Source organism: Brachyistius frenatus, unplaced genomic scaffold, assembly GCF_029030835.1.
Source record: "Brachyistius frenatus isolate BFR_SWC_R1_liver_20210118 unplaced genomic scaffold, ASM2903083v1 Contig_81, whole genome shotgun sequence".
Classification (NCBI taxonomy): Eukaryota; Metazoa; Chordata; class Actinopteri; family Embiotocidae; genus Brachyistius; species Brachyistius frenatus.
In genome coordinates this window covers 1,239,158-1,250,508 of record NW_027210680.1, presented here as the reverse complement: position 1 = coordinate 1,250,508, position 11,351 = coordinate 1,239,158, and the positions used below count along the sequence as shown (strand labels likewise).

At 42.9% G+C, this 11,351-nt stretch overlaps 1 protein-coding gene across 1 annotated transcript; it reads left to right on the top strand.

Annotated features, from left to right (window-relative positions):
* The first annotated feature begins 1,107 nt into the window (after nucleotides 1–1,107).
* LOC138627117 (glucoside xylosyltransferase 1-like) lies at nucleotides 1,108–9,051 on the top strand. Its single transcript, XM_069709248.1, has 7 exons — nucleotides 1,108–1,376; nucleotides 2,672–2,882; nucleotides 3,025–3,156; nucleotides 4,793–5,044; nucleotides 5,272–5,395; nucleotides 5,936–6,108; nucleotides 8,890–9,051. The coding sequence occupies exons 1-7, from the start codon at nucleotides 1,174–1,176 to the stop codon at nucleotides 9,049–9,051; spliced, it is 1,257 nt and encodes a 418-aa protein (XP_069565349.1). The 5' UTR covers nucleotides 1,108–1,173.
* The last annotated feature ends 2,300 nt before the right edge of the window (nucleotides 9,052–11,351 follow it).

The following is an 11,351-nucleotide window of genomic DNA, read 5'->3' as shown; positions in this document are numbered from 1 at the left end:
ATGCAAGTCAACAACACTACTTTCCCACACTTAATGACACACAATTCAGGTCTGTTTGTCAAACGCAACCTCCTCAATAAAGACGACGAGTAGTCATTTAAAGCCACACTGAATGGGTCTTTTCAGAGGTGAAAACCATTGAAAGGTTGCTGCAGACAGAGCCTGAGGGGGAGGTGGTGGAGGTGGTGGTGGTGGTGGTGGTGGGGGAGGGAGGGGGGACGGAGGAATCAACTTTGCTTTTCGCTCCCACCCTTCCCCCATTAAGGGTCTCGACCTCCTGCTTCTGTTGCACGAACTGCATCAGGTTGAAGGAAAAGAAGAAAGCTGAGATCCGGATGTGTTTAGCCGCCACCTTCAAAATAAAAGCGCGAAGACGAGTGGAGAAAAAAAAATGAGTAAATAGATGCAAAACTACTTTCGCTTAGAGTTGGGTAAGCATGGATCAAAACACGAACCGTAATCAGGAAATGTGTCTGCTGTAGTCAAGAAGTTGAAACACACAACTTGATAATGTAGTTGCGAGTGAATTTTTTTCCCCCAATTATTAGGGCCAGATAACCTGGAAACCCAACATGTACATATTCTTTGAGAGGGTTTGTTTTGATTTATCCCGAGTTGAGCTATTTCAATCATAACACATAGTTTCTTCCTTAGTCCTTAAGATTGGTGTAACAGAAATGATCTTAGCCATTATTTACACTGTCCCTCTTTTGCTCATGAAAATTGTGACAATTAACCACTGTAAGCTTTTGCTGGATATAAATGAAAACCTGGTCAAATTATTAAACACATAAAAAAAACAGCAGAGGAGCAGTCATACGCTGTCGGGTAATCACGTCTTGTTCATATAATCTAGAATTGTGACATTATATTTAGATTTTTATAAACGCTATAGGATGCTGGAAACCAAAGAAATAAACAACAAGGCAAATAAACCTTCCGTTGTATTTTCCAAACATCGAAAACTAAACAAACGTGTAAAAGTTGCAGGTCGTTAGTTAACACGACCGCGATTGCCAATACCTGGCTTTTTTTATTATATTTTTATTTTATTTTGTAAGGTCTGACCGGAAGTGGGGCTGCGGTGTCGACAAAGCGTCTCAGTTATCGCTGAACGCTAAGCTGCTGTGTCATGAACCGCAGCTCGGGAGTTGCGTTTTCAAAACTCCAGAAATGCGGCGTTACATACGCGCACTGATGCTGTGCACGGTGTTTACCGTGTTTTCGGGCTTGTACGTTTCCAGTAAGCTGTTTTACTCGGACGTGTCGGTCGGAGGGAACGGACCGAGGAGGGTTCTCATCCCACCGAGAGGCCCCGGAGCCGGGCGAGGGGCCGCGGACGAAACCGGGTCCCAAAAACCACGCTGGTACAATAGGTAGGACACCGACTGAATTTCTTTCACGGGCTAAAAAAAAAAAAAAAACAACAAAAAAACAAACTACAAGTATGAAACCCGTGTGTACATGCATGTAGAAGTGCACATGTAAACAATAATGGGTATATACACTGCTAATGTATAGGAATGTGACGCTGACCGCAGGTAAATTATGCTCCATACAGATTCAATGGTTTTTTTTTGTTGTTGTTGTTGTTTTTTTTTCCCCCAGTACAATAGACACGAGATCTTCACAGGTGTGTAGCATCACTTGCATTATTGACCACACTAGATGCAGCGATTCTCCACGGCCCCCAACTACACCTCCATCTCTACCAGATTTTACACGACAAATCTGGCAGTATGAAGACATTTAACTTCCATTGAAATACAGTCGTGTTGTGCGATTGGAGTTGCAGGGTCCACGTGTTTTCACACCTGGCTTCACACGTCTTATGTTCAAGGACGGTCGGTGGCTACTGAGGTTCAAAAGGAAAGGACAGCAGCTGTCTCCTCTGCGATCCTTTACAGATGTCACTTGTTATTTGTTTGATTTTTTTTTTTTTTTTTTTTAAATCACGAAAAAAGGTCAGAAAAAAACAACAACAACGAAGAGGCAAGAGTCAAACAGCATGGACAGTGTTTGAATGTCAGAATCGAGGATTTATTAGTTACACTCTTTTTATTGGGGGGGGGGGGGGGGCTTGAGGTTGGGAGGCGGTGCTTGGGACCAACCAAACCAGGAGGTTGCCTGTTTGAGTCCCCTAAAGGACACGTGGTCGGAGGGAGTGAATGGACAGTGCCACGACTTAAGTGCCCTCGTGCAAGGACCCCCAAATGCTCCTCCAGCGCTGCAGCTGCACTTCCTGTATGCCCCCTTTGTGTAGGTGTATAACTGTACAACAGGGTGACGCCGCCGCTAATGTTAAAACATCCTCTGGCGATTTAAAACGGATGTCTGTAAGTCATTTAAAAATGTAAAAACTAGAAGAAAAAAAAAAACAACGAGTGTAATTTCTTCACAGACGGGAAGTAAAGAGGTTTTGAAAGTCACACCGCTATCCAGCAAGAACGAACACCTAAGTAAGGCCTCAGTCAAAGCACGTAGGGACCTCCCAGCCGGTACATGTTGGTATCACACTTGGAAGTCTCAGCACTCTGGAAACGTCTATTTCTTAAAATGTCTTCACGCACTCCCGAGGGCAAAGAAAGTGTGACTCGCAAAGCTGTGCTCCCTCAACAGAACTTCTGTCTTAACTCTCAGCGCTCTCGCTCTCTCTCTCTCTCTCTCTCAGGTACATCATGCGGCAGCAGGGTCAGACGGAGGCCGCTGGCGTCAGCGCTCAGAGCGGACCCGAACCACACATGCACCTCGCCGTGGTGGCCTGCGGGGAGAGGCTGGAGGAGACTCTCACCATGATCAAGTCCGCGGTGCTGTTCAGCGTCAAGCGCCTCTGCCTGCACATCTTTGCAGAAGACCACCTCCACGTCAGCTTCACGGAGGCTGTGAGTTGGACGCCTTTACGGCTTTTAAAATTGAACGGTGGCGGGAGGCCCGTGTGTGCACGCTGTCCTCGTTCCGCACGGTGTGCAGTGTTTTACTTTCCCCCGCCCCCAGCAGACCGATGTATTCTCATTTGTGTTCCAGTTGGAGTCGTGGCCTGGTTTTATTCGCTCCAGCTTCAGCTACACAGTCTACTCCATCAGCTTCCCCAGCGAGAATGCGGACGAGTGGAAGAAACTCTTCAAACCCTGCGCTTCTCAGAGGCTCTTCTTACCTGTGAGTTTCTCATCAAGCAAAAAAAAATTTTTTTTAAAAATACGATGACCAAAGTGGAAATACGCATCAAATATTTATCTGGTGTCGTTCCGACGTCCTGATTTACTTCACGGTTGTTTTTGATTTGAAATGAGGACCGATGTAGAAGAATTCCTGGGTACCCTGAACGGCCCATTATAACAATGGTTCATTCCTCCTGAAAAGTGACATTAAAAGCAGTATTCTCTTTTATACCTGCATAGCTGTATGGTCTGAGGTCATAGATTAAAGCAAAGTAAAAAAAAAAAAAGATAAATTATGTTAAGATTTTTTTTTTTTTTGCTACCGCCAGAAAAAAATGAGAAATTGTAGGTTGTAGTTATTTCACACACGTCTCCATGATTGTAATCAGTCATTCAGCCTATTTAAAATGGAGAAAAGTGGTCACTCCGCTTTGTTTTCTCCGGTCCGTGTTCAGTGTGGTGGACATAGTAATACCAATCAGAGAGTTGTTTGGGGAGATCAGAAAAAAAGAAAGCAAAAAAAAAAAAAAGGGGGGGGGGCCACGGGCCTTTTAAAAGTAAAGGCCATAGGACCATCTCCAAGCAGCTTCATGTTCCTGTGACCACAGTAGCAAATCAAATATCAGTATCAACAAGTTTCAAGTCCATGGTACTGTAAGCCAACCTCCCTGGACACATCAACATGAGGAGACTAGATGAATGTCAATCAAAGAACCCAGAGAAAGTTCGAAATAGATCCAAGCTGAACTCCAGGGTCAAGTTACATCGGTGTCTGATCGCACTGTCGTCGTCGCTTTTTGGGCGACAGCGAACTCCACTGGGAAACACTTACTGCTGAAAAACAAGACTTGGTAAAATACATATTGACAAACCATAATGCTTTGGGGAGAATGTCTTGTGCACAAATGAGACAAAACTAGAGGTTGTTTTTTTTTTTTTTTTTGCAAGTCACATCAGCTCTGTGTTCGCAGATGAAAAGATGAAGCGTTCCGAGAAAAGAACGACATACCCGCTGCGAAACGTGGAGAAGACTCGGTTGTGTTTCAGGGCTGCTTTGCTGCGTCTGGCAGAGGGAGCTTCGTCTTTCTGCGGGGCTCAATGAAATCTTTAGACTGTCAAGGCGTTCTGGAGCAAAATATGCTGGCCAGTGTCAGAAAGCGGCACCATCGGTTTGCTGGTGATGAATCCTCCCAACGGGGAAATGATCCGAAACACACAGCTGTGGCTGTTTGCTCAGGAGGCGTGAGCCAGAATACCTGCTGACAGGTGCAGAAATCTCAGAGAGCTGCAGGAGTCTTTTGTTTGCTGCGATCGCCTCTAAAAAGTAGACAACAAAACTTTGGGATGCGAGTCCGCTCATTTTTTTTTTTGGTCTATGCATCATTATTTTGTTTTATTGAAACTTTTCTGCTGAATTAAAAGTTCAAAAGCAAAGTCAGATTTGAATAAATATGCAATAAACAATAATGGAGGCCAATTCAGTTTTTATATTTTCAAGTTATTTGAGGAAATTGTGGGTTTTCTTTCTCTGTTGTTCTCTCCTCATACGACTACAGGACCTTTTTGCAGTATGCCAAATTCAAAAACACCAGAGGGCATCAGTTGTGACATCTGTCTTTGTCTGTCTTTTGCAGCTTATTTTAAAGGACGTTGACTCGATCGTGTACGTGGACTCGGACATCCTCTTCCTGCAGCCCGTAGACCGTTTGTGGGGGTTCTTGTCCCAGTTTAACTCTTCGCAGCTGGCTGCGATGGCCCCAGAGCACGAGGAGCCCCGCATTGCCTGGTACAACCGCTTCGCCCGTCACCCCTTCTACGGCAGGACGGGCATCAACTCGGGGGTCATGCTCATGAACATGACAAGAATGAGGAGCACGTTCTTTAAGGTAAGGCCGAATGTTGGGAGCGCAGATTTCAAGGGATGTCCGTTTCCTGTCTTCGTGTACTACCTTCGCTGGCCACAAGATGTCCTCCTCCTGCTGTAGATCACATGGTCTGTGAAAGGAATCCGTTTGGTCCTTTTTCCACTGTGAAGCTTGCGACACCTAAAACACGGCGACATGTGCACTCTAAAGAACATCTTTGTGGCATGTATGCCCGTCTGTGTTGACAGAATGACATGACATCAGTGGGGCTGCGTTGGGAGGAGCTGCTGATGCCTCTGCTCCAGAAATACAAACTGAATATAACCTGGGGAGACCAGGACCTTCTCAATATCATTTTCCACTACAACCCAGGTAGGACTACACACACACACAGCTTGTATATGTCTATCAGGTTGATAGTCATACATTAAACAGGGGGGGGAAAAAAATTAATGTTTTTGTCGTCCCACAAACTAAAAATAGGTGGACCCTATAGCAGTTTTTCCAACAGGCATGGTTTTCAATGTATAATACTTATTCATAAATATGGCTGTTGTCACATGTATATACAAACCTACTTCTGAAATATACAAGATCATGATTTTTACTTGTATTTGGCCTCGGGAACATCCCTCTTTAATGTCCAGTAACCGTCTGCACACCCAGAAGGGCTCCACTTTATTGAAACCACTCCTTCACGTCCATCTGAGGAGACCGGTACAGAAATTCCAAACATATTTGCATTCAGCATGCAAAAACACTACGAGATGTTTGTCAGCACGGGATAAATTCTTTGTTTACTGGCGTCGTGCTCGTCGGAGAAAAGCATCGCATGTCTGCAAAAGTGTGCAGGACAGTCTGAATTGCAGCTTTGCTTTGTTGACTGAAGTGTTTGTGTGTTTCCCTTCCCAGAGTCCTTGCTGGAGTTTCCATGCCACTGGAACTATCGCCCAGATCATTGCATCTATGGCAGTAACTGTGGCTCAGCCGAGGAGGACGGCGTCTACATATTGCACGGAAACAGAGGGGTTTACCACGACTCGAAACAACCTGCTTTCAGGGCTGTTTACGAGGCCATAAAAAAGGTCGGTGTGTGTGAACGATGCTCGGTTATTTAGGATTTGTGAATTCTTATGGTCACCGTGCGGTTTATGTGTCTCGAGCTGGTTAGACCCGAAACATTAGCAGCACGGAAAGGAAAGGGAAGAAAGAAGCATTAAAGTCCAGCAGCTCAAGCATCAACTGTCAAGTTTAATCTTATTGGATAATATCCAGTGTTTCCCTCAGTGCATACGAACTACTGCACTTGAGTTATTCACTTTTTGATGGTTCATTTTTAGTCAACTCCTACTTGTGCTAAAAGCTTTTGAGGTCCTTGCATCTCAGGGTGAATTAGTGACCTATTTTTTTTTTTTTTTTTTATCATTACTGGAAGACAAAATGTAGATTTTATTCATTATATAAAGACATGTGCAGTGTTTCTTTAGTGAAACAAATCTTTATTGAAATTTTTAAGAGAAAACAAGTCATATTTTAGTTCCTGTCCGTCTAAATTTAAGGGTTCAAAAGATTCTTTGCTATACCAAAACAGATCAATTATACAGGCAGATATTGATGGCGGAAGAGCAAAGGCACCTCAGTATTTCAGCCCATCATGAGTTGCAGTTGCAGCTTTCTCTTTTTGGACTGGGAACTCTTGCTGTCATGTGACAATCACAGGTTCCATGGCATTGCAATTTCTATTTTCACCACTGAGTGAACAGGAGCAGCCGGCCCCGTGTTTAAAAGTCTCTTGGGTACATGAGAGTTTCAAAAAGTGCTCGTCAGCCTTTTCAAAGGGCTGTTGATGTAATTTAGTGCAACATGTAATGGAAAGTCCTTTTATGACCCCTGTGACACACCTGCTCTCCTCCGCTGCCCTGTTTCTTTACCACCGAGATGAGATTTTGGATTGGTGCTGACCCTAAAGACCCAAAGGGGCTGGTGACTTCAGATTGTCTGCATTAAAAAAAAAACAAAAAAAACACAAACCTCCATCATTGGCAAAAGGTGGGAGTGAAAGCTAATTTCCCCCATGAGGACGTTTATGGGTGGCGTACCGGCAGTGTAATGATATTGACGACACGAGTGGCATTTACTTAATGAAGCCATCAACGCTGGGAGTCTCATTGCTTTCCCATTGGACATAGATCAGGATAATGGCTTATCTATAACTTATCCATGGCCTGCAGTTAAGACTGACTTCATAGGACGGGATCAATGACAGCAGTAGATACTCATGTACTTGTTCTGTTTGCGAGCAGAAACACCCACATGCGGTGGGTCCATAGCACATTTTTTTCCACCCCAATGGCGATAGTTATAGATTTGTGGTTTGCCAGGAGGATGCAGGAGTATTGATTCATCTTTGGTGTGTTTAATATCTCTGGACAGACTTATTTCATCAGTTTCATCTTGTTCATCTGCAGTCCCACTCCAGGCTATTCAGTACTGTTATAGAGTGAACTATTCGCAGGACAGTAATACGCTGCCATCTTAATCAGAGTAAAGGTTCAGCAAACTGTCCCAGGAAAGAAACACTGACTCACAAGACTGAAGAAAAGCATAACCGTGTTTTGCACTCTTTTAAGAAAACTTGGAAAGAGTTAGTTTGAAAAAACTGGACCGAGCAACAGCAAACTTAGAACTATCCAAGTGTTTGTTGACCAAACTTATTGATGGCGAAAATATCATTTATGTTGGGCTGAAACAAATTTTTTATTTAACCAGGATCATTATTCTGCGGTTGATATTCCTAATAAACTGAAAACAACGTATGTAAATCGGTGTCCACGTCTCGACACCCTCGCACAAAGACATGGGAATACACGGGTGTTCCTCCCCGTCTGTGTCTCCAACAGACCACGGCGGTCTGTCCATCATAAAACATCTCCTCCCTTCCTGCAGCAGCAGTTAAAATTTTACAACCGGCGGTACGTCTGGAGTTGGAGTCTGCGCACCAGCAGTGCTCCATCAGCTGCACAAAATCAATACACAAACTGTAAATGCAACTTTATGAGCGGCGGGTGTGTATAAGTATGTGCTCATAAAAACGCCATTCTCTTTGTGACCCAATATCAGGGACCCGACTGCAAGCAAATGAGCCGGCATAAAAAAATGGTAATTCCCCTTTGATTTCCTCGGAGCATTGTAAAGGCCCCTTCATTATTGGGAAGACATGAAATTCCTGCTGCAATCCCTGGTTATCACTGGACGGTAAGCCTATAGCATAAAACTGACTCCCAACAACGTGGAGCGCTTTATGTTTTGCCCGGCTGACTGATACGATTTGGAGTCCCGCATGACTTCAGCGTGCCTCACGGATTTAGTTTCTAATTTATCCGGGGAAAGATATCTTCCAAATCCAAACGCCGCCCGAAGCACCACTTTGCTCTTTTACTGAGGGAGCCTGATCAATTCCACTGGAACAGTAGGGCGTTGAGAGAGCTGTCCTCGGGGGGGAGTTCAGACTACAGTTTGGGATTCCAGCTGCTCATTTTAAGTTTCTGAGCCCACTCTTCCACCTTTCGGGCTACCAGCACCCTTTTTTTTTTTTTATTATTATTTTTTTTTTTAGCTTTTTGAAGAAAGCAGAAGAGTGCAAGCCATGATAACGTTGATATTCAGTTGAATTTCATGTCGCAGCACACGAAAAGTGGCTAGTCTACATTTTCAAAGCACATTTGGAAAGATCCTTATTATCACAGAATACTTTGCTTAATACCGAGTGTCTGAAAATGAACGTGTCGAGCTTCAGAAAACAACTCTGCCAATACCCGTGCAAAACTGAAAACGTTTGACTAAATCGAACCTTTTTGTCATTCCAGTACACTTTCGGTACAGACCCAGTGACTTCTCTGTTGGACCCTTTAGAGGACGAACTGCTGAAGACGACACACACTTACTGCGGTAAATCCCACCCACTCTTCACCAAGAGACTGTCACACAGTCTGGAAAACATCAACAGGAAGGCTCGACATGGACGGTGACGAACATGAGGACGATGGTGATGAAGACAGAGGCCAGAAGGGGGACCACGCCTCAACTTGAAAGCCAATAAGACAGCTGGGATTGCCTCGGACTGAGACTATTAACTGTTACTTTCTTGTAAATTGCTCTGGATAAGAGCGTGACGTGTATCCCTGAAAACTACCGGAAGTGTAGCATCAATTGATTTTGTAGCAACGTAGCAGAGACAAAATATATGCTGCCGATTTTTTACCTAATTTTTTTTTTCAGGCGTTTTCCTTTTTAACACAGACCGTGACAACATTTTTATATTTTACCGACAACTGGAGAATTTGTTATTCCAACACGCATCGAGTCTCTTCCATGTATCGTTTTCTTCTTTCAGTGCCTTTGGCTATGGACTGAAAGAGTAGCTCTTGACTTTCCATATTGGAGAATTTATTGAACCTTGTTAAACACTCTTATTAAAAGAGATAAAAAAATTTTTTTTTTAAAAGTATCACAACTGGGCAAAAGACTTTCTGCAGAGCCCAGTTTTGAGAGACGTGTGCACTGGACCACTTTTTCAACTTTCAGAAACCACTCGACACCCCTCGTTTAAGAGCAAAAATAAATTAATATTCAGGCTAAGTCATTATGTAAATGAATTCTGGGATTGTTCTTCAGTTGTTATTTCTACAGCAGCAGCGGCTGAGTGTATGAGGACTTATTTTATCTGAGCTTGTCGACTGGGCTGACTGACATGCCACATAAATTAAATGCAGGTGCCACCCTCATTGAGTAAAGGTCAATATTCAAGGTCATTTTTGTAAACTTCCACATGCTGCAATATGTCTTTTTATTTTTTATTTTTTTTACTATGTACAATGTAGACACAGTTACGCAGGAAATGTACGTTTTTAGCATATGATACTGTATACATGCATACAGATACACTTCTGTTGAACATGTGAATAAGCTATGAGTTCTCCTGATGCCAAAGTATTTGTTTTGTTTTTGTAATGACGGTTTTTGCACATTAAGGGCTAGAATCAAAATGTAATAACTGTCAGTGCTCATGTTCCTGCAATGTGAGGATATCCTGTGACATTGCTCTATTTAGTTGTGTTTATGTCCCTGTGCTAAACATGAAATTACTGTTTCTGTTTTTCATTAAAAGTCATTTCAGTTTTGTAGAATTTGCACTGCAGTGTTATTTCTGACCACCAGAGGGTAGCAGTTTTTCATATGTCCACTGTTGCCTGAACAAGAAATGCATCTTTGAGGTCGTTTTTGAAATACATGAGGTAAGAGTGTTTGTTTTGAGGGATGAAAAGGGTGTATTTCAGCAATAATTCAAAGTGCTTTACATAACATGAAAGGCATAAAGACAAAATCTGCAAGCATCACATAGCAAATAATTAAAAAGGAAAATAAAAATGAAGTAAAATAGTCAAAGTAAGAAGAAGAGGAGTAAGAAATGAGTAATTTCTTGATTTAATAAAAAGGCTCTGGCATACTGAAAGGTCTTCAGGTCTTTGTTCCTTTAACTTTATAGATGGAAACTGAGCACTGACATGTAATTGTTCAATTTGTCACCAAAAACAATTCATTTAGTTTTATGTTTATTTAAAAAAAAATTCTGGCATAGTCAGTGATTTTGTTAAATGCACAAAGTCAAACTTTGTAAGGGATTATAGCCCCCTGGTAATATGGTCAGGTGAATTTGTGTCCCATCTGCATGATTATGGAAACACATTTCCTCGTTTTACATGTAGCCCATGACAATCTAATCTGCCTCTTCTGCCTCAGTTTCATTTTTTTTTTATGCTCGGAATAAATAATGTGTTTGAAGTAAACATGCTCAGTTCATAAAATGTCGCGTCATAAAATGTATTTGCGCTTTAATTAGATTGTTCACAGTGTACTTGGTGAGCATGAATGGGTTACAGCTGGAGTGCGTAATTGGTTGCTTTCAGGGCGCGTCACTTTTCCTGTGTTCTGATTGGCTGCGGGGACAGAAGCGGCGAGGGCGCGTGTTTTGGTCGAGCGAGGTAGGGAGCGCATAGCAACTGAAAAACGAGGAGTAAAACATAATAAATGTTTTCGCAAACACATCATTATTATTCTCGGTGTAAATTGAACTTGCAGGTTAATAAACTGTAGACGCTAAAGTGTGTTGAGACTGCAGACTAGTGAACGCCGGGCGTGCGCGTACTGTGAATAGCCATGCGCTTTGAGCGGTAAATATTCCAGACTTGGCCTTCACAGTCGACTGTGCAGGTTACAGGCTAAAGCCTTTAGTCTGACGGACTAAACAAATATGTTTATTTGAATGCAA

Coding starts and splice junctions, on each gene's coding strand:
- LOC138627117 (XM_069709248.1), top strand. CDS start 1,174: ATGCGGCGTTACATACGCGCACTGATGCTGTGCACGGTGTTTACCGTG. Junction 2,883..3,024: donor ACGTCAGCTTCACGGAGGCT/GTGAGTTGGACG, acceptor TTTGTGTTCCAG/TTGGAGTCGTGGCCTGGTTT. Junction 5,396..5,935: donor CATTTTCCACTACAACCCAG/GTAGGACTACAC, acceptor TTCCCTTCCCAG/AGTCCTTGCTGGAGTTTCCA.